The sequence below is a fragment of the Zalophus californianus genome, chromosome 1 (assembly GCF_009762305.2).
Source record: "Zalophus californianus isolate mZalCal1 chromosome 1, mZalCal1.pri.v2, whole genome shotgun sequence".
NCBI classification, from domain to species: domain Eukaryota; kingdom Metazoa; phylum Chordata; class Mammalia; order Carnivora; family Otariidae; genus Zalophus; species Zalophus californianus.
The window spans coordinates 123,159,102-123,182,176 of record NC_045595.1 but is presented as its reverse complement, the minus strand read 5'-3'; the positions used below and the strand labels follow the sequence as shown (position 1 = coordinate 123,182,176).

General features: G+C 38.3%; 1 protein-coding gene across 3 annotated transcripts in view; it reads left to right on the top strand.

The window, feature by feature from the left end:
- The first annotated feature begins 858 nt into the window (after nucleotides 1–858).
- Nucleotides 859–23,075, top strand: part of SLC2A2 (solute carrier family 2 member 2) — a 30,244-nt gene continuing 8,027 nt past the window's right edge. Inside the window, exons 1-8 of one of the 3 annotated variants that reach the window (XM_027587740.2) lie at nucleotides 859–1,024; nucleotides 3,969–4,004; nucleotides 8,294–8,386; nucleotides 11,445–11,707; nucleotides 16,609–16,733; nucleotides 19,788–19,903; nucleotides 20,764–20,926; nucleotides 21,421–21,608. In XM_027587740.2, coding sequence (XP_027443541.1) covers nucleotides 1,010–1,024; nucleotides 3,969–4,004; nucleotides 8,294–8,386; nucleotides 11,445–11,707; nucleotides 16,609–16,733; nucleotides 19,788–19,903; nucleotides 20,764–20,926; nucleotides 21,421–21,608 — 999 coding nt within the window. In that variant the 5' untranslated portion in view covers nucleotides 859–1,009. Of the gene's footprint in view, nucleotides 1,025–3,968; nucleotides 4,005–8,293; nucleotides 8,387–11,444; nucleotides 11,708–16,608; nucleotides 16,734–19,787; nucleotides 19,904–20,763; nucleotides 20,927–21,420; nucleotides 21,609–23,075 lie in introns of those variants that run through there. The other 2 variants (XM_027587741.2, XM_027587742.1) reach the window with 2 other exon arrangements.

The window sequence follows — 23,075 nt, the reverse complement described above, 5'->3', positions numbered from 1 at the left end:
TGATCCCAGAGACCTGGGATCTAGCCCCACATCCACACATCCGGCTCCTGGCTCAGTGGAGAGTCTCCTTTCCCTCTCTCTCTGCCCCTCCCCCCAGCTCGGGCTCTCTCTTGCTTGCTCTCTCTTAAAAAAATAAATAAAATCTTAAAAAAAGAAGAAGAAGAAGAAGAAGGGTACAGACTCAAGCCAAATGAGCAGATTTATTTGAGAACTCTACACTCCAACAAGCGCCTCTAGACATACACCAAACCAATAATAATTGCAAAAACAATAATAACCTACATTTTGCTGAGCACTTATTATGCACTAGGCTAACCACTTTCCTATCACATTTGATCCATATAGCAATACAAAGTGTGTTCTGTTTTCATTTTATTCAGTGAAAAACTAAGGTGCAGAAAAGTCACTGGGAGCCAACTGCTTAAGGTAATACCATCAGTAAATTAAGATTCAAACCCAAGTTCATAGTTCTCAAAAGCTCATTCAGGTAAACCACTCAAGCCTACAGTGGCCTCTGGCCAAACAGCCCAGCTCTAAAGCACAAACACCACAGTTCTGGTTCTCTGTAGAGAAGAGTGCAGCATGCCTCCCATGTCCCTCATCTTTGTCATCCCCACAACATGAAACATCAACCCAGCATCTCATCTCTACAAAAGACCCCAAAGAATTCTTTTTTCACCTGTTCCTGGTTACTGGTGTACTTAACATGTTAAAGTGTGACCATCTCTGGTTTGTGACTTACGCCTGAGGGACCTGCTCCCATTTTCTTTTGCTGGTGCACAAGTTTGAAATAACAAGTCACTAAGGCAAAGCATTTATTGATTAGATTCTCCTCAATATTCAGCCTCTGATGAAATCAGATTTTAAAGGTGATGGCCAGGCTGCTTCGTTGCCTTGCTCCTCCTCCTCTAATGTATAACTAGTAGAAAGCTGAAGAAAGGCTGGCCAGCTGCATGTGCCACACTCACCACAGGACTTGGAATTAAGAGGAGGACTCTTAACCGATAAAATGACAGAAGATAAGGTAAAGTAGCATTATGTTCATTTTAAATCGGCTTGAGGAAATGAATAGGGGGATTTGTTCAAGTCGGTGACCATAGGGAGGATTTGGGGGATGTTGGGTGTAGCTACCACAGATTGAAGCTACTTCTCTTGGCCAACTGATAGTTCATTTAGCTGCAAAAATATGTATCACATTCAGTATTTTATATATCTATTCAGAATTTTAAGGATATTTGCTCTGTTTTCTGAGCAGTCTGTGTAACTTTCTCAAGTGATTCTGCAAAACCATATTACTGAAGGAATGTGCCAAAAAAAGGTAGATTAACCCAAATCTAACTAATCATGAAAATTGGTCTGAAATTTTCAAAAATGACAATGAATGAAAAACAAGAGGCAGAAGGACTGTTCTAGATAAAAGGAGACTAAGAACTGACAACCAAGTTAGATCCTGGAAAGAAGAAAACAGCTGTAAGGGACAATATGGGGACAGTTGGGGAAATTTTGAAAATGGGCTGTTATATTAGATAATATTAGTATATCTATTACATTCTTGGATATGATGATGGTATTGTAATTATATAGGAGAATGTCTTTGTTCTTAGTGAGTACATTCTAAAGTATTTAGGAATGAAGTGACACTAATATCTGCAACTGATTTTCAAATGATTCCAACCACACTACATACGTACCTGTCCATGCACAAACATACACAGTGAAAGTTAAACAAATGTAAATGCTAACCATCCTGAACACAGGTTATGGGATGTTCACTGCCCTATTTTTTCAACTTCTCTATAGATAGGATACTTTCCAAAATAAAAACTTAAAAAGGTCATAGTGCTGTCGTTCTCTTATAAGTTTTCCCCAACCAAACACACCTACCCCTTCACACAATCACACAAGTAGGTAAATCTGTAGCCCTGTTAGACTAGGATATCTAAAGTTCTGGCCTGTTGTAACTTAACTCTGCTGAGCATTTCTTCATGTGAGTAAGTGACAAGTCTAGGAGCACAGACTTTGCGGTTAGCCAGGCTTGATTTGGAGTGTGATGATGCTACTTACCTGCTGTGAGACCAAAGTTAAGTTATTTAACTGACCTTGGGTTTTCTATATTGTGACAAAATAAGAACATATTGGGATATAATAAGAGGATATAAGATATACAGGGATTCTAATAGTTCTTTATGGTCTGGGAGTATGTAAATGAGCTAATATTTGAGAGACGGATGATAAACATTTTAATGTTAATAGTTACGCATTTACATGATATATTTTAAAAATAACTAGGACTTCATGATTTCCTATTATAGCCCAGGATAAAGCTAAAGTAGTCAGCATTTTAAAGGTGATATAAAGATAAATATTAAGTTAATAACTATACACATAGTATGTAGATTTGGCAAAAATAATAAAGGTAGTGTTCAAATAACTAAAGTTTATAAGAGACTGCAAAAGGGAAGGTAATATGCTTACCACAGTGTCTGACACATAGTAAATGCTCAAGCTTCATTTTGAACATCACTAAATTCCCTTTAGAAATTGTTGTAGGACTTTTCTTGAGAACCAAGGAATTGCCTAATAATGGAACCCAGAAATAATGAGAACTGATGTAAAGCACAATGTTTCAGCTTTGTAAAACTGCCCAGACTTTGAAAGAAGTGGGATAAGCATGGACTGAGGGTTAGGAGACCTGAGTTCTCACACTGAATATACCCAATAATGTACTAACTCAGACAAAGGACCTGAATTCAGTTTTTTTCAAGTGGAAAATGAAGAAATTAAACTAGAATCCTCTGTTCTCTAAGGTCCCTTTCAACATGAAAATTCTATGGCTTGAGAGGCCCCTGGAGTTTTCCAAAGTTGGGTGCAAGATCACCTTTAGGTTGGCATTTGGAGCCATGCAGTTTAGAGGAAAGACATCAGCTTCTCCTCCCTACCAGTCACTCTGTAGCTGCTGAAAATCTGCGTTTTTGCTTAGAAATGGGAGTTTAAGAACACCAGCTCTGGGTTCAAATGCTAGAATATCTGTTACTTACTAGCTGTATGGTATTGAGCATATCACTTAATCTTCTATAAGCCCTGGTTTCCTCACCTGTAAAATGGGTATAATTTCTTTTACATTGTAGTATTGTTGTGAAGATTTTTGGTGACATATGAAAAGTTGACAGGTGGTTGGTTGACAAGAGAGATAAATGATATGCTAATGTGATTAAAGATGCAATTGTTTTATAGCCCTTTCATTATTTATAGGAAGACCACATTAGTATCTTATTTAATCTTTATGATATCCATTTTTTGGCAAAGAAGCAGATTCAGGGATATTAAGGGCCTAGCTGGTAGTCTTCTAGGTTTTCTGAATTCCAAGTCTATTTGTTTTTTCTAACAAACCCCATCTAATTTCTAAGCCACAAAATAAATACCACATTTTGTTTTATGTTAGGGTTTAGCCACTTGCCCATTCTGTGTACTCCCACATTTATCCTGTGGCATATCTTTCATTGGATGTGGAACCTAGTTTCTCTAACTTAAAATTGTTAAGCTCTAAGTGGGGATAGTCTTTCTAAGAGTCAGGCTTAATATCTTGTTGCCTATGAAGAGATGAGAGACAAAGCTTGAAGATCTTCAGCCACTTTGTAGGTATATGGCTTTGGACAAGTTCCTCACCCTTTGTGTACTGGTTTTTCCGTATGTGACATGATAATAATAATTACTACCTACAGAGTTGTTGAAAGAACAGAGCCTGGACAAAGTAAGATCCTAAGTTCTCACTGTTTTCATTAGCTCCTATGTACCTATCCTCAGTCAACCTCTTGGACGCTAGATTAATGGATAGGATTGATGGGCTAATTCAGACTTAACAGTCTTCAGAAATTTCCCTTCTCATAAACAAAACTTCTTTGTCCAAGCCTAGTACCAAAATATATAGAAGATTGAATATAAATGTTATCTCTTTCATTTCACTACAGAAAAAGAAAAGATGGAAACCAAAGAGCCAGTTTAAGGTAAGGTTCAGAGAGGGAAATTAAACCTAAAAGTAAGAGAAAAAAAGAAACAAAGAAACAAAGAAAAAGAGAAAAAGAAAGAAGGAAGGAAGAAAAGAAGGAATCAAAGTTTCAGAGACTTTTATATTTGGGATTATCACTTTAGTTGGGAATTCAAGTGACCTTCTTAAAATTGATAACATTGTTCCTTACCTGACCAACTAGGTAAAATTTCTATCTTAGGAAGTTAAAGTGGGGAAACTGCAGCTCTGCCCCCTCAAGATGGCAAGACCAAAGCGAACTCTGAAAAAAGAAGCCAGTAAGACCAGAGGACAAGGACTTTAAGGACATTCTAAGATTTCTAAACATCTAAAACTTCTATTTCCTTCACAGTTCCTTTTTTCTGTTACTCCTATCACATGAGAAATTGTTCTTAGAGGCAGCCCCAGAATTGCTATAGTAATGACTTAGAACAATTTGATTAGAAAATAATGAGACAGGAGTTCCAGAGAACTTAAGTCTTTGAAAATTAAATTTCATTTTTATCAAAGTAATGTGGAGCAGCTAACACTGTTGTGACTTAGAGTGTGTATTTGGAGTGGCAGGGGAGAGCCAATGGAGATTATGGGGAACCAAATCTGCTACGGCCACCACCTTCACCCCTAACTTCCATTTCCATAGCACCCCTGCTCACCATTGGCATGGTGACTAGTTGGATTGTTAAAATAAGAAGAAAGGAACTATATGATTGTCTGGTGGGGGCAGGAGAAGAGAGCCAGTAGAGAGTGGAAGCCCAGGGATGGAGTGGGAAGGGCAGTCACTAAGACACCAAGTGCTTGGACATTCTGCTACAGGAAGAAAAGGAGACACAGGGATGAAACTGGCCCTGGGCTTGGTGGTGGGAAGGCCATGAGGTTCTTCTTCAGCTGAGCTACAGAGGAGCAGTTGAGTAGCTTTTCCCCCTTAGTATTTTTGTACAGAAATGTCACAAAAGTTTTCTGTGGATAGATGAGGAAGGAGGGGATTTGTGTGGTGGGTAGTGGGAAAATGCACTTGAAACTGGTGGGTGTTGGTGAGTTGGCTTCAGCATCACACTTGGCAAATTCTATGAATATGTGTGCTCTTAGTTTTTTTTTTATTTAGAAAGATTATATTCCTAGATTTTTAGATGTCCTTGACTTTTGAATGTCTGTTTCTGACCAATGAGAAATTCAAAATAACCAATTAGTTAAAAGCATAGGGTCTGAATCTAAGTCATTATTGCACAAGTTACTGACTGTGAGACTGTAACCTAGTCTAGTTACCTATAAAATAGGGATACTGATAGTGCTGTCATGAGAAGTGTCTGTTACTTGGTCTCCAGGATGTGTAAATATGTTACCCTAAAAGGCAAAAAGGACTTTACAAATGTCATTAAGATTATGGACCTTGAGATAGGAAGATTAACCTGGATTATCCAGATAGGCCAAATCTAATCTCATAACTTCTTCAATGGGAAGAACTTTTCCGGGTATAGTCAGGATCAGAGAGATGCAATGTGAGGACCTGACTGGCCCATTTCTGGCTGTGAAGATAGAGAAAGGACACCACTAACCAAGGAATGTGGTGGCCTCTAAAGCTGGGAATGGCCCTCACTTTGCAGCCAGCACAAAAACACAGATCCTGGTCCTACAGCCATGAGGAACAGAATTCTACCATCAACCCAAATTTTCCCCAACAGCCTTCAGAAAGGAACACAGCCTGCCAACATCTTAATTTTAGTCATACCAGACTTCTGATGTACAAGAACTGTAAGATAACAAACTTGTGTTATCTGTTATAGCTGCAAGAGAAAACTGATACAGTTAAAAGAGACAATCACATACAGCAAAAAATAGGCATGCAGTAGGCAGAAATATTCAGTATTAGGCCTTGAAGTTGTGTTTGCATTGCACCTAATATCAAACTGTCTAGATTGTAGTGACGGAGACTATCAGGGAAGTGGGTGGAAGCCTTGTCAAGGTGCCCTCTGGTCCCCTCATGGATGATGACGGTTACTTCCTACAAATAAAATGAAAGGATAAAATTCTCCATCCCTGGAAACAGCTGAAGGGGAAAAAGGATTTAAGGAGAAACCACCAAGTAAATGGAAGCCATTTTAGCTTTGGTTGCCTGAGGCACTAGGTATTAGATATCTAATTACATATTAAAGGATAATTCAAAATCTCTGGTAATCCCATACCATGTAGCATATTGTGTGTGTGTATGTGCACACACACAAACCTGTGCACACAGGTACATTTTACAGTTAACATACTTTGAATTTATTTGTAATTATTTTATTATGTATATGCATATATGATTTATATCTCAATATATATAATGTATACTATATGATATATATATGCTTCTTTCAGGATATATATAGATATAGGATATATATGCTTCTTTTAGGATAATATAATATTATCATATCTTTGGAGAAAGTTTTAAGTCCTTTCTTAGGAAGGAAGGAAGGAAGTTGCTGGGAAGAAAAGCCTACAGAGGTGCCACCTGAAATTAATTCTGAATTAGTGGAAAAAGACAAAACAAACCTACAGATTCCCAATTCTCACCACAGAGATTCCAATCCAATAGTAGGTCTGGGGTGAATCCCAGGAAGCTACACCTGCAACAAGCTCTCCAATGAGGGTCTGGTTTTAGAACCCCAAGATTCCATAACTTCAAGGCTCTCAGGCTGGTTCTGTGATAATACTTTGTTGATGATGACACTGAAATTTCTAATCTCTGGCTTTATTAGGTAATGAGAGGACTTGGTTAATAAGCTACTTTTCATGCTGGAGTAGGGATTTACAATCATCCCCCTACTTAGAGAAAAACTGAAGATCCTACAGGAAAAGTGGTTTGGGTCATATACTCCCTAAACATCAGAGTGGGAACTAGAATTCATGTTGATATGACTCGTTCATTTGTTCAGTGAAGTTTCTACAATATCCCATGTTATTTATTTAAACATTTAAATTATGTAATTATACAGGAAATTATTTCCTTATAAAATGTCTGATAATATAAATAAAAGAAAGAATACTCGTTTATCCCCCTTCTCTAGTCTCACATTCTTCCTCAGTGGTCATCCTTTTGTTATCTGTTCTTCAAGAAAATATTCTGTGACTTACATACAACATGCGCAAATCAAAGAATGCTCAAGTTTAAGCCTTTTTAAAAATTAATGAGATGGGCACCTGGGTGGCTCAGCTGGTTAAGCGACTGCCTTCGGCTCAGGTCATGATCCTGGAGTCGCTGGATCGAGTCCCACACCTGGCTCCCTGCTCGGCAGGGAGTCTGCTTCTCCCTCTGACCCTCTTCCCTCTCGTGCTCTCTGTCTCTCATTCTCTCTCTCTCAAATAAATAAAATCTTAAAAAAAATAAAAATTAGTGAGATTACACAGCTTCCTTTATCACTTAACAGTAAGTCAGTACAAAATGATCACATTACTCTAGCTTCAGCACAGCATGTTGTATGTATCATGATGTATTTGAATCTATCTGGCCATTTTCCATTGAATGATATTTTGGTTCTTTTACGATTTTTGCTATCACACACACACACACACACACACACACACACACACACACATACACAATGCTGCATCAAACATCCTGATATGAGATTCTATATGTATGATATGATTTCTCTAAGATGGTTAGATATGTAACTATGAGTTGAAGGGAATGAACGTTCTGTCCCTTTCTACACTGAGTTTTGTAGTTACATGGAGTTGGAAAGAAAATAACATCCTTCAATCCATAACTCTGGATTCAACTAGTTGCAAATCTTGGAAATTATCCTTACCTGGATATTGATGTCGTCATGATAAAGCCTGGCTGATGCCTCTTGTATGAGTTTTGAGGTGTTTTTGTACCATAACAATGCCCAGGAGAACTCCCTTTTTGTTACTAGTGTTTTTTTTACCTCTTCAAATGATATAAATTGACTGTTTTTATCACGGTGGTTTCCTTTAGTCAGCAGAAATTCTAGTCTTCAGACCTGATTTTAAATCATAAATATATGCATGGAAAAGGATGTTTCGTTCCTCTCTTGGAAGAAATTGTCCCAAACTTTTCTCAGCTTTAGCAGTGTAGGGCCCTCGATGAATGGCTCTTGCATTCTCATATGAATGAAGTTGGGCGCATAGGGCACACTGTGAATGAGTATCAAGGAGCAAGAACCAGCCTGTAGAGCCTGTCAGAAGTCCAAGCTGCACACTGACACGATGGTAGGTAACTGAAGTTGCCTTGTGTTTCCCAGCCCTGTGTTTCATTCCCCACAGATCACCGGGACCTTGATTTTCACTGTCTTCACTGCTGCACTGGGTTCCTTCCAGTTTGGATATGACATTGGTGTGATCAATGCACCTCAAGAGGCAAGTGACACATGTACAATTCAAATCTCTTATTGGCAATTTCTGTAAGTGACTGAAAGATTTGTGTTCCTCATACACAGAGATAAAGTGTGCCCACATGGGGAACATAGGGTAATCCCAGCATTCTGTCAGGCACCATGTGCGTGGTTTCAAAGCTGATAACTTGGCTTTGGCTCCTCAGTAACCCGCACAAAGAAAGGGCAATAAACAATTCTTGATCTCTGACTCTGCTGTTCTCTGAGCTCATAGAAAACTCCAGCCAGAATACCACGTGCCTACAGATGTTGTTTTAAAAAAACTTAAGAACTTATTGCAACCTTTATTCAGAGCTCCCAGCCATATGTGAGTGAAAAAATGAATGACAAATGCTGGGGAATAAGAGGAAGCAATAGAAGGATTTATTTCATTTTATGCACAAGCTTTTACTGGGCACCAACTCACTGTGCATCAGGTGCTTTAACATATGTTCTCCCTAGTCTAACCTCCAAAAACCTTATTATGCCCAATCACAGGCCAGATGAAAGACTTTAGGAGCCCTAACACTAAGAAGGTCCTATCCTTCCCCCTAATTCTGTCCCTCCTAGCTAATCCAAAGTAAAATGATATATGACTGCTAAGTAATAGTCTGGAAGTTCTACAAAATTTGGATTTCTCCACGATAACTATTCGGATGGGTGTTTTTAAAAATAATACTGAATAATTTCTATCACGTGTCTCATTTATTTTGTGCAGCCCTACTCCGGTATACAATGAATAAACAGGAGGGGGATGTCATTTTCTCAGCTCCCACAGCCTGTTAAGTGGGGGACCTAGACTTCATTCCCTTTGGTCTAATTAAGGCTGGCAGGTCATTTAGGGCAGGATTGTCTTCTTCCTCTTCCTGTCACCAGTGCCAAGCACAATGATTAGCATAAAGGTGTTCAACAAAGTGGTTAGTTGGGAAAGAGAGGAAGAGAGGAGAGAAGCGGAGAGGGGGGGAGCAGTATAAAATGAAGGTCCAAGCATTTGTTGGGTGCCTTCTATGAATACATCATATTTCACCTTCTTCCCTTACAATGTTGCACTCCAAGGAAAATGTGTACTGACCACAGGCTATCACCTGAAAGCGTTGCTCCTTGGGCCAGAAGATGTGCTTTGGTTGGGTGCCACATATTATCATGAGTGTGGTGGTCTTGCTGTAGTTGAGAGATTTAGATAACAATGCTGGGGGTCACCACTTTTTTCTGTGGGTGATGACAACACGTGCCAGTTTAGCAGCCTTCTTGAAATTTGGTTCAGCATCACCGTAATTTAGAATCAGTAGAGTCTCTTTTTGTGGAAGACCTTTTCACATCCTATTTAAACCATCTTCTCCAGGGAAGGAGAGAGAAAATCAGGCTAAGGTTTCCCCTCCTTCAATCCAAGTCCTAGAGCCAGACTTGAAAATAGGGATCCCCCACTGGCATTGGGCTTCGTGTCCTCTCTAGAGGCCCTCTTTCTGTGTTTAACAAGCTGCTTAAACATCATTATTGAAGCATAGATGTTCAGCTTCATTTGTGTTTGTTAGTGGAATGACACGTGGCATTAAGGTTTTTTAAAATCACACTTTTTCATGATTATAAAAACTACACATACCTGTTACAGAAAGTATTTGGAACAAATCACCTATACTAATTCTACCACATAGAGCAAACAGCTGAGAACATTTCAGATAGTTCCTTCTAGCCTTTTTTCTATGCATATTATCCATGTAAAATGGTCTGCTAATGAGGTAAATGTCTTGGTCAGACTTCTTTTATCACAAGAGGATATCAGTCCGCTCCTTCACTCAGTTGATTTTACCACATAGGGCCTTGCCCATGACTGACAACCTAGAGCAGCTTCATTCCAAGTCCTTGTCAGAGGTCCTCCCACACCACTGAATAGTGACCAAATCAGCACTGAGAGGAAGGACAAGGAAAGAATCCCGAAGGCTGTGCCTTTACTCAATTATACTTTGGTAGGATCTTTGCCTCTTCTGAAACACAGGATAAACTATGGCTCTGTGAAATTTAATTTTGAGTTCTGTTCATTCTATTACATACTGAAATCTGTGAGGACACAGAGGAAGAAACTCCTTCAGGTATCAATCCCTTCTCAGGGGCCACTGAGTTATTTTTATCTTTGAAATCCATCAATATACATGATTGTTTTCCTCTCTTTGCACTGGCTTCTAGGAAGTTTACTGGTAAATTTATAGGATATTTCGGGTGCCTGGGTGGCTCAGATGGTTGGGCATCTGCCTTTGGCTCGGGTCGTGATCCCAGAGTCCTGGGATCGAGTTCCGCATCGGGCTCCCTGCTCCTTGGGAGCCTGCTTCTCCCTCTGCCTCTCTCTCTCTCTGTCTCTCATGAATAAATAAATAAAATCTTTTAAAACAATTATAGCATATTTCTAGCAAGGATACAGCACCTAGGGTTTATATTTTGTATACTAACTTTATTTTTGGCTTCATCTTATCTTTCCCAATCTTTTTTCTTACAGCCATTTTTATGCTTCTATTAGAAGAATATTTACATAAATCAATTTAAACCCTGCTGTGCAGAGGTAATATGGTGTGAAAATGTATCGTTTTGTCTGCAGAATATTTTCAATTTGAATAGATGCCTGCACTTAAAACTTGAAGAATTTTACATAAAAACCCAGATTTCTGGCTTCTTTTTTAAAAATTAAAGGTCACACAATACTAGTCTCACATTTGCAGCTTCCTTCTTTAGGTGGGGCAAATGCTCTCCAGTGCTATAATCTTGCCCATTTGCTCTTATATTCTCAATAGTAGAGACAGTATTTCAGTCCTCTAGTTATCAAGGTTCTCCTTCACTTATTTGTTCCTGCCTAGTTCCTGTGGGCACTGGAATTTGCAACCTCTGTTTTACAGGATATGGTCAACTGTAAGTAAATCTATCTGTGTTTGTATATAATACACATCATTGGGATGACCCTTTTAAACACCTAACAAACATTCTAAAGGAAAAACAAACAAAAGGTGTATAGAATATTTGAAATGTTGGAGCTATTTTTCTTTATTTTATTTCCTCAGGTAATAATATCCCATTATGAATACATTTTGGGTATTCCACTGAATGACCGAAAAGCTATCAACAACTATACTATCAACAGTACAAAGGAACTGCCCACAGTCCCATTCCTAGGAGATTCAATAACAACACCTTTGGTGGAGGAAGAGACTACAGCATCTACTAGCCTCGTCACCATGCTCTGGTCCTTGTCTGTGTCTAGCTTTGCAGTTGGTGGAATGATTGCATCATTTTTTGGTGGGTGGCTAGGGGATCGGCTTGGAAGGTAGGCAAGTTTCATAAATAAGCATAAACATGGAAACTTTAGTATTTGGGGTTTCTAAAACTTTATTTAGAAAGAAATCCTCTTTCCTTTTGTGGAATAGTTTCAGAGTTGTTCTTTTCAATTCATGAACCTATGAATTAGGTTTTAGGACAAATAATGGAGAAAGCTGTTGCCCTAGTCTGCTTAATCATGGAGGCATTTATAGCAAAAGTGGGTTTGGTGTGTATTTACACAGAACTGATTTGATTCTCTAAATTTGTTAGTTTTAAAACATATTGGGGTGCCTGGGTGACTCAGTCAGTTGGGTGTCTGACTCTTGATTTTGGTTCGGGTCATGATCTCAGGGTCCTGAGATCCATCCCCCACCCCCAAATCAGGCTCAGTGCTCAGTGGGGAGTCTGCTGGAGATACTCTCCCTCTTCCCTCTGCCCCTCCCCCTGCTCACTCTTCCTCTCTCTCTTTCTCAAATAAATCTTTAAAAAACTAAAATAAAATAAAACATGTTAAGAAACCACTACATAAATGGTTAACTCAGGAACTCAATGGCAGAGCTAAGAGTGAAATTTTTAACCAGGAAATCCATTGTTTGCTTCACTAAATCACTCCATTTCTCAGACATCCAGTTTTTCATTTTCAAATTAGAATTTGGCATTTGGATCAGTCAAGTCCTAAGGGTCAAATCAATATCCCTAACTCCCAATTGCCCAATATACTTGGCATGGGTTTCTAGCTGTTGCTACTGCTCTCTCAAAACCCCAACCAGAGATGAAGCAAGTAGTGTCTCCACTTCTTTACCCTGGTTTTTATCAAGTGTGTTGGATTAAAAATGTCATAAAAAAAAAAAACTCCCTGGAACTCCTTTACACTTAAATTTCATTCACTTAGTCATGTGACATACTAAAAATTGGGATTCCACCCCCACACACAGAGAGAGGAAATAAAATCAGAAAATCGAATGGGTTTTTTTTGGACTCATTTTCTGTTTTGAGGCCACCTTTTGTTTATTAATGATCTTTTTCTCTGATGATAAAAATAAATGTGCAAATATGGAAAATTTAGAAAATGCAAAAACCTCTAAAGATATAAATGATATAGGTAACTATTTTAGTAATTCTAGATTACAATTCATTTAGTTTTTAAATTCTTACTTTAAATTATAATTTTATCTCTCTCATTAAAATTCTGATAATTTCTTTCTCTTACACTGGAGATTTTATATAAGACTGTAAGAAGTTTTCTTAAACAATGAGCATCATTGGGGCACCTGGGTGGCTCAGTTAGTTAAGCATCTTGGCTCAGGTCATGACCCTATCAGGCTCCCTGCTCAACAGGGAGTCTGCTTCTCCCTCTGCCCCTCACCCCGCTGTCATGCTCTCTCTCACTCTCTCTGTCTCAAATAAATAAACAAAATCTTTAAAAAAATGAGTAGCATAATAACCCAAGTTTTATTCTTGTTCTTACTTGAAAGAACAAGTAAGTGTTGTAAGTAAGAGAAAGTAAGAGAAAGAACAAGTACCTCTTCCACCCCTAAAGAGAAAATTTAAGGGGTGCCTGGCTGGCTCAGTTGGTGGAGCCTGCGACTCTTGATCTTAGGATCGTGAGTTCAAGTCCCAAGTTGGGCGTGGAGCTTACTTAAAAAAAAAGAAGAAAGAAAGAAAAGGAAAGAAAGAAAGAAAGAAAGAAAGAAAGAAAGAAAGAAAGAAAGAAAGAGAAAGAAAGAGAAAATGTAAGCCCTTGTTCTCATCTCATTTAGAAATGAGATTTTGACATGTCTAGTGATGTACTCTAAAGCATTTAATTCATGTCCTCGTGATGGATACAGGATGCATACCCTCTCAAGTCTTAGAATTTAGCATCAACAATGGTCATACCCCAAAACAATGTTAAATGATCATTTATCAAATGACTTCAGTAAACTAAAAGTGAGGCTTCTTCCAAGTATCGGTAGAAAAATGATTCTCCATAAATAGCAGCCACAAAATTAATAATTTTAACATCAGGGGTGCCTGGGTGGCTCAGTCAGTTAAGCGTCTGCCTTCAGCTCAGGTCATGATCCCAGGATCCTGGGATCGAGCCCTGCATTGGGCCCCCTGCTCCATGGGAAGCCTACTTCTCCCTCTCCCACTCCCCCTGCTTGTGTTCCCTCTCTCACTGTGTCTCTCTCTGTCAAATAAATAAATAAAATCTTTAAAAAAATAAAAAATAATAATTTTCACATCAAAATTAAGACAAAAGAGTTCAGTCTCTCCTATAAAACTGTTTTCCTAGGAAGATTCATTGAGAAATGACATGATTTTCCTTATTGACCAGGTCATTGCTCCATCAATTAAAAATAAGTAAATAAAAGCTTATTTTTCCATTACTTCTTTAAAAAAAAAGTCTTTCCTTATAATTGTGTAATAAGCAATAAATGTCTGTGGCCACTGCTTTATAGATTTGGCTTCTCAGTCAATTTTTCCCGAAGTTGTGTACTTAAAATTTAATTACAATGACATGGTGGAGAAGACCATGGTCTGTGCAATCCACACTACTGTAAGTGAAGGAAGGTATACATAGCCTGCCTTTAAATGCATTCTTTCTTTTGTATAAAAAAATGGAACTCACTAAAATCAAGCATTAACCTTTGGTTTCACACAGATCAAGCCCCAGCTCTAACATTTAATAGTTGTGTGAAAATGAGCAAGTCACTTAGGTTCTCTAAGATGTTTCCCCATCCATCTACAATGTAGGAAAAAATAATACCTAACTCATGGCATTATTGTGAGAATTACATGAGAGCACAGACAGAGGATTTATCACAATGCCTAGCACACAGTAAGCAGGCACTGAATGTAGCCTTACTTTGATGCTGATGCTGATGAAGACAATGATCATGACAGTGTTAAAGCCTATGCTAACAGGAGTATTTAGAGCAAAATTTAAAGAAATATACTTAGAAATATATTTCTTTCTCCCTGATTCAGTGATTTCATGTATTTTTGGATTCTTTATTCTTGGCCATTTCTCATGTCTGAGCAGAAGTTAAAATCCTTTAAGTTGTACAAAGTGCTCTAGCACCCATTGATGATAAGGAAGAGGGACTTTAGAGCAATCTGGCATCAAATATACTTTCAAGCTATCTCTTTTAAGAGTTTTTCTCCCTAACAGAATATATACTACTAGCCAGCTAGTAACAATTTCTTAAGGTAAATTATTGAATTTGTTTGCCCTCTGAACTTGAGTAGAGAAAAAGCACTTGAGAGAGAAATAGCCCTGTCTTTTCCTGCTCTGCAGCTCTGAAACTGACCAGCTCTAAATCACTGTTTCCCCTCCCTTTGAGTAGTTGACATTTTCCTATGTTGGTCTTCTATTACTGCTCTAATGAGTTACCATAAACAGTGGCTGAAAACAACAATTATTTTCTTATAGTTTGGGAGGTCAGAAGCTCAAATTCAGTTTCATTTGGCTGAAGCCAAGACGACAGCAGGGCTGGTTCCTTCTGCAGTTTCTGAAGGAAGAACCCATTTCCTTGCCCTTTTCCAGCTTCTGGTGGTCACCATATTGCTTGGCTTGTGGCCCCCCCATTCAATCTTCAAAGTACATTACTCCAATCGTATTTCTGCCATTACATTATCTTCTCCTCCGCCCTCCTCTTAGAAGAATACTTGTGATTCCATCACTGGGCCCACCAGGATAATCCAAGATAATCTCTTTATCTCAAAACTGTTAATTTAATCACATCTGCAAAATCCCTTTTATTATATAAGGTAATATATTCCCAGAGTCTGAGGATTAGGATGTAGACTCTTATGGGATATTATTAAGCCTATCACATACTTGTTGGGCAATCATTGCAGTATAAGACTATATAATTTTACTCTCCAGGAAAAAAAAAATCTGTCTGGCATTAAAGATACTTGCTTAGAAAAAGCTCAGCTATTCAAGTTTGAAACACTGACACAGAACATAACAAGATGCTTACATTTCTTTGTGGCACAAATATTTCCACACCTGTCCATTCAGATTCTTTTACTGGCCTTATCATCATCTATTGAACTTTAAAGGTTTTTGTGCCCCACTTTCCCATTTAATAGGAATAAAAGTATCAGATATCTGCAAATGTTGTTAATTTTCACAGGATTAATTTTGAAAATGATGTTTTTTTGCTATTGCCAGCTTTATTACATATTTTACGTTGGTTGACATTAATTCATAGGTTCTGCAAATATGATGACATGCAATGTTAAAATAAGAATAATTATAATTCTCTATGATAAAACACTTAAAATTTAACTTTGAAAGTTCCTTACATCATCTACATCAACTAAAAACTTGCACCATTAAGAATGAAAGAAAGAAGGTGGGGGAGAAAGAAAGGAGAGGAAAGGAGGGAAGAAGGGAGGGAAGGAAGGAAGAAGGAAGGAAGGAAGGAAGGAAGGAAGGAAGGAAGGAAGGAAGGAAGGAAGGAAGGAAGGAAGGAAGGAAAAAAGAGAAGAGAAGGAAGAAAGAGGGGAAAGAGGAGGTAATAGGTTACAACTATAGTGTTGAATGTAGCTATCACCAGACAATTATTACTTAAAACAAGCAACTTGTAGAAAACTTAACTAGTTAACTGTTTGAAAAAGTTTCAGAAGTGTTATTTTAAATCAAACCAGTCATCAACACAACTGAATCATCTCTATTAAAATGTGGAGATCACATGCATGAAACCCAGATTTTTTCATTATAAAACATTATTTACTGTTAATGCTTTAGTCCACAGATAAATCAAACTAGCAATCATGGTTTAAAATTCCCCAACTAACTTTTTTAGAAAAATTAAAATAACTGCTCTTAAGTAAATATCTTAGCATACTCCAAAAGCAAATAATTTTATCAAATTTTGATGCTGAATTTGTAATTCTTGCTTTTTAAAATTTCAGAATCAAAGCCATGTTGGTAGCAAACATTCTCTCATTAGTTGGAGCTCTCTTGATGGGGTTTTCAAAACTGGGACCATCTCACATTCTTATAATTTCAGGAAGAAGCATATCAGGACTCTACTGTGGTAAGTCATCCATGCACACATGCGTGCACATATGCATGTGCGTGCGTACGCACACACACACACACACACACACACACTTGTCTTAAAATCATTCTGAAGGCAGATATGGTAACATGCAGGGAAGTTTTCAAGCCGGAGGTGGCATTATGAAAGGGAAAGGCAATAGCATAAAATTGAAGTCCTGAGTCAGGGAGGTTTGGGACCCATTAAGTGGGAGTTGTGAAACTATCTTCTTGCTCATGGCAATTTCCAGTGGTATAATCGAAGATAAATTATTTAACTCATAGCTTCCTGATCTGTTAAATGAAGGAGATAGTATGTACGATGTAGGGCACTTGTAAGAATACATGTAAAATATTCAGCAAAGAATCTGCCTATAGTAAGCTGCCGAGAAAAGCCAGCTGTTGTGATTGCTCCTGCTCTGCAGTAGACAATGGCACACTGCTACACCCAGAACCTCCAACTTGGCTCTTATGGCCTACTTGGCCACCTAGGTCTCTGTCTCTCCTTTCTGGAAAGACCTTGACACCCAAGCCCATCTCTCAGACCACATTCCCTTAGTGGTTGGATTTCAGATGTGGCTGGGTGAAGCATTACAGTGGCAGTGACCGCAGGGAGAGGGAGTCAGGCAGGGGCAGCTGGTAGAGGAGTTCATAATGGACAAAGGATGCGCCCCTTGCGAACCTCACATCTGAATATCTGGAATCACTAGTTCTTGGGAAGGGAAGGAGGAAGGGAGGGAGGGAGGGAGGGAAAGAAGGAAGGGATTGAGCCCCTCATCGGCTCCATGCTCTGCGGAAGCATGCTTCTCCCTCTCCCAGTCCCCCTGCTTGCGTTCCCTCTCTCACTGTGTCTCTCTCTGTCAAATAAATAAATAAAATCTTTTTATTTATTTTCAAACTTTTCAAAGTTTTGGAAGTTTCAAACTTTCAGAAGCAAATTTAATCAGCAGAGGTCTGAACAAAGGGAGGATCACTTCATCTCTAAAATAGCCAAATCTTTAGCTTCTCAATGCCAGTGAAGCCCTGATTCTGATGGTTTGGAGTCAAGGTTTTAACCCATTGTCCCAAATCATAGAGCTGTCTTTCAAAGCACTAATATCCACTGGGGCCAGGGGAGGGTGCAAGAGCACAAAATGATGTATAAAATGTTTATAGTTTTTACTTGCAAAGAGAAAAGACTATAGCTTCATGTGTCTTCAATGATCCCCTGAAACAAAAGTCCAAAATACCCACAAGTTAATAACTTAATTAAAAGTCTCTTTTCATTGTTTTCAATGTTAATACAAATAGCTGAAAGTTAGGATAGCTTTATCAAGGTGAAGAGGCAACCCACATGTGGAGAGATTTAGATTCAAAATGAATTAATTCTGGCACTGTCTCTGCAGAGCCTTAGATATATTAACTGGATGTTCTGTAAAATGCAAAGAATAACATTATCAAGGAGTTCCAAATCATGATTCTTCTTTCTTCTTTCTCCATTTTAAAAAATACAGTATGAAAAAAAATCACGAATATTTTTGGGAAAATTGAAAAATGCTATAAACATTGTGGAGCAACCTATCACTAGCATAGCCAAGTAACTTGTACTCCCCAATTATCTTTTAAAATTATGCCTGGTCCTGTTCTGAGCATTAAAATTGCTAAAAATTATAGGAAATATATTTTGACTTTAAATTTGTGTGAACTCAGACCTGTGAGCTTATCTACATTATTATGTTCTTGAGCTACAATAGGAGGTATTATACAGAGAGTACAGCCTGGAAAAGGGACAAATAAATGGGCTTTTTTTTTTTTAAGATTTTATTTATTTATTTGACAGAGAGAGACACAATGAGAGAGGGAACACAAGCGGGGGAGTGGGAGAGGGAGACGCAGGCTCCCCACTGAGCAGGGAGCCCAATGTGGGGCTCGATCCCAGGACCCTGGGATCATGACTGGAGCCGAAGGCAGATGCTTAACGACTGAGCCACCCAGGCGCCCTAAATGGGCTTTTTCTTATTTAAGTTCAATAGACCACACATTAGAGTCACATGTAAATGTCAGCCAAAATTCAGATGCCATATCAATCATGCAACTGTTCATGAGAGATATTAAGAACAATTTAAAGCATTAAAAACATATTGAAAGAGTTCCCAAATTCATCTTTTACACAAAACCATATATTTTCATTTTATAGACAAACTCGCTAAGAGGAAGACTCTAACAAGTCTTATTTTTAAATTCTCAAGAAAACGCTAAACATTGCATTCAACCTTGCTTGTTGATAGTTTCTAACCTTTTTATGCACTCAGCAAATGGCTGGATACTCCACCATTTCCAACGACTGAGTACATCTGTGTTTAAGAAAGCTATAGAAGGCAGAATTGCCTAGGGCTTTTCAATTTTTTGGTATTCCTTTCAGCACCAAAATCTTTTCTGAAGCCCATTGTTAGGAGAGAATAAAGAAGAAGCTGGGTTGCTCTGGGTGGAGTAATTGAGGGAAGAGCCCCTGAATTCCTTAACCTCTTCCACCTGTCCACACCTCCCTCACCACTTTAACAGTGATCTTGAGGTACTTCCACATTGTGGAGACTCAGGGCTTGTAGTTCTCATGCTAAAGCTCTATTGCACTATGATCTTGGATAAACTGTTTCTCACCTCTGTCAAGTAAAGAGATTGGCCTAGATATGTTCTAATTTCCTTTAATACTATGAGTTTAGATCAGGAATATTATTAAAGCATTCTTCAGTCTCTTTTCTGAAGACAACTTGAGGCATTATGATGTAAAGTCAATTTTAACAAGGCTTTAACTAAATAAGGCACTACTATGAATAATTGCCAAATCCATGACTAACCATTTCTTTCTATTCCTATATCCAACTACAACTTCAATTGAGTCTTATCAACAAATATTCTTTGCATAAACTGTGTCTATGACTGGGGACAAGGGGCCTTCCAACAGACTCTGAAAGGACCTTTTAGTCAGGATATTGACTATACTTACTTAAACCAAATTATTGTTATTGAGATAGTCCTGGCTGCACTTTCACATTTATGTTCATGTTTTATGCAGGACTAATTTCAGGCTTGGTTCCAATGTACATTGGTGAAATTGCTCCAACCACACTCAGGGGTGCTCTTGGCACACTTCACCAGCTGGCCATTGTCACGGGCATTCTTATTAGTCAGGTAAAAACTCCCATCCCCTACTTCACCCATCTTCTACTTTATCCAGCTTCTCCCTCCCTCAGACCAACACAGCGGAAAAAACTAGTTCCACCATTGGGAGTGAGGCTGCTGTAGAGACTTAGGCTTTTTAGCTCAAAGCTAAATTATTACTGCTCCACTCACTTCTCCCCTTGGATCTGTGGTATGGTTGGCACTAGAGATGACCCAACATGCCAGGTCTTGAACTTTTGTAGCTAGTCTAGAATTAAATTATTCTGTTCAGATTTCAAAGAATTAGAAACTTCACATTTTTAACTGCTGGATTTCCTTTGTTTTGAGCATCTTACCTGGACAATTAATATGTGTATATTTACCATAGCAGTTTTTTGTTCAGCTGGCTCTATCCTTCCCTTCCATCCCATGGACTCAGAGTCCTCAGAACCCCTAACTTAGGATTATCCAGAGGGTAAACCACTGCAATAAGGATGATAAATCTGGGTCTTATTATAATAATTATTCTATCTATATAATCCCATTTTATTTTTCTGGGTAATCTAAGGAGAAATTTTTTAGGGTCCAAAGTTACACATGATTTTTGGGGTTGCTTTAGATGTCAAATGTGTTCTTAAAAGTTTGGTTGTTTCCCATCCTAAATGGCCCATATGCGTTAATGAAAACAAATTTAAGTGAACTCTTTGTAAAACAAATAGTCCCAAATTTAGTTAAGTAATACACACTAGTAATAGTTTCTGCTTTGGGCATACTTGAATCAAAGTTGTCAGGGATTACTATTAAATAACCAACGTACTTTTTCAACAAATGGTTACAGAAGGCAAACCCAAAGTGTTGTGCAGTTGCCATGCTTCCTCCTGCCTTTTCAGATTGTTGGACTCAACTTTATCCTGGGCAATCATGAGCGGTGGCATATCCTGCTTGGTTTGTCTGCTGTGAGAGCCATCATCCAGTCTCTGCTGCTCTTCTTCTGTCCAGAAAGCCCCAGGTACCTTTACATCAAGTTGGATGAAGAAGTCAAAGCAAAGAAAAGTAAGCCTGTGGATGGTTTTCTTTCTTCCTATTGTTTTGGAACTATCAGCTAATGAAAAACAGTGTGCAAGAATGTTTACTGGTCAAGTTGGTATGAGCGCTTTCCAAATGAAGTTAATGATTACATGTAAGAAGAATGTGCAAGATCACTTCAATATGACTCACACATGCCATTTCAAACCCATAAACACTTGATCCCAAATGGGAAACCCATGTGCAAGGGATTGGACTCAACCAGAGGCTTCTAAAAGAACTTTACCTGCATTATGCTTCTATGGTAACAAAGATCATAGTTTTCTTTGTCATTAGATAAAGCCAAATGTTTTTCTCAAAATTTAAAAACAGGATTTAATTTAACAAAAAGAATTGCCAACACTCACGCTGTAAAGCAATAGAAAGGGCTATGCAGAACTATAGCTCTTTCATTAACATAATAAAAATAAATTTGCTTTTCTTTTGACCTGAGTTTATCAATCTGATCATTTTGTGGGCAGGCCTGAAAAGACTCAGAGGAGGTATTGATGTCACCAAAGACATCAATGAGATGAGAAAGGAAAAAGAAGAAGCATCCAGTGAACAGAAAGTCTCCATAATTCAGCTCTTCACCAACTCTAGCTACCGACAGCCTATTCTAGTTGCACTGATGCTGCATGTGGCTCAGCAATTTTCTGGAATCAATGGGGTAAGTTTAAGAATACTCTTTAACTCCCTAAAATAGGGAAAGAAAGGGGTATAAATTTTTTTGTATTAGAATTTCTTGAGTTATTTATTTACTTTGTTAGTTCAGTTAGCCACTGTATAGTACATCATTAGTTTTTGATGTAGTGTTCAATGATTCATTAGTTACGTATAATATCCAGAAATCAGAGAGGGAGATGAACCATAAGAGACTCTGGACCCTGGGAAAGGGGTATAAATTTAAATAACTAAAGGCATTTTAAAATGTTGACATCATGTTTTACTACAATAAACATATACTGAGCATTAATTTTCTTTGTTTTGCCTCATCTGCTTTCTAAAATTGGATTCGAATTTTTAAAAAATGTCAACAATCAATGACACTGTGTCTATTAAGATGGAAGGTAAAAAGCAAAAATCATAATTAATACAAAAGAGGGAAAAGGAGAATAATTATACCAAAAAAAAAAAAAAAACCCTTAAATTAAGGGGCTTCTAGAGTTGAATAGCAAATTTAGGATTCCTGATAGTCCAGGCAAAAGGAGTCCATGGTTCCCTTTATCTATGTATATTTATTATTTTTTATAAAGATTTTCTTTCTTTTAGACAGAGAGAGAGCATGGAGGGGGCAGAAGGAGAGGGACAAGGAGGCTGTTGAGCAGGGAGCCCGACGCGGGGCTCAATCCTAGGACCCTGGGATCATGACCTAAGCTGAAGGCAGACGCATAATCCACTGAGCCACCCAGGCACCCACCTCCCTTTACCTATTTAAGTGAAGTATACCAGGGGCACCTGGGTGGCTCAGTTGGTTGAGCATCAGACTCTTGATCTTGATCTTGGGACTGTGGATTCAGGCCCTACGCTGGTCTCTGTGTTGGGCTCTGCACTGGGTGTGAAACCTACTTATAAACAAACAAACAAACAAACAAAACAAAACAAAATCAAACCAAATGGCCAGGTGCAAAGAAGTTTCCAGCCATGCAAGAAATTTTCATTCTAGGGGTGCCTGAGTGGCTCAGTCATTAAGCATCTGCCTTTGGACTCCCTGCTTGGCAGGAAGCCTGCTTCTCCCTCTCCCATTCCCCCTGCTTGTGCTCCCTCTCTCTCTGTGTCTCTCTCTGTCAAATAAATAAATAAAATCTTTAAAAAAAAAAGAAAAGAAATTTTCACTCTATTTGGGGAGCCAGCATACAAAAGAAACAATAGTGTGAACTGGCATGACATTGGTGAATGAGGGCAGTAGACAAGACATCATTAAGAAACATACTGAATGTTAAACTAGCTAGTTTTTAGGTTTTGAACTGAAATCACCGCATTACACAGACTAAAACTGTTCTACTGGCAATTAGCTACTAGAAGAAAAAAAGTAAGCATTTGCTAAAAAAAATAGATTTAAAAAATCACTTATCCTCTTTTACTGCTGTTAAAAATGTGGTTTGGGCTTCCCCTATTATGAGCTAATTACAGATCC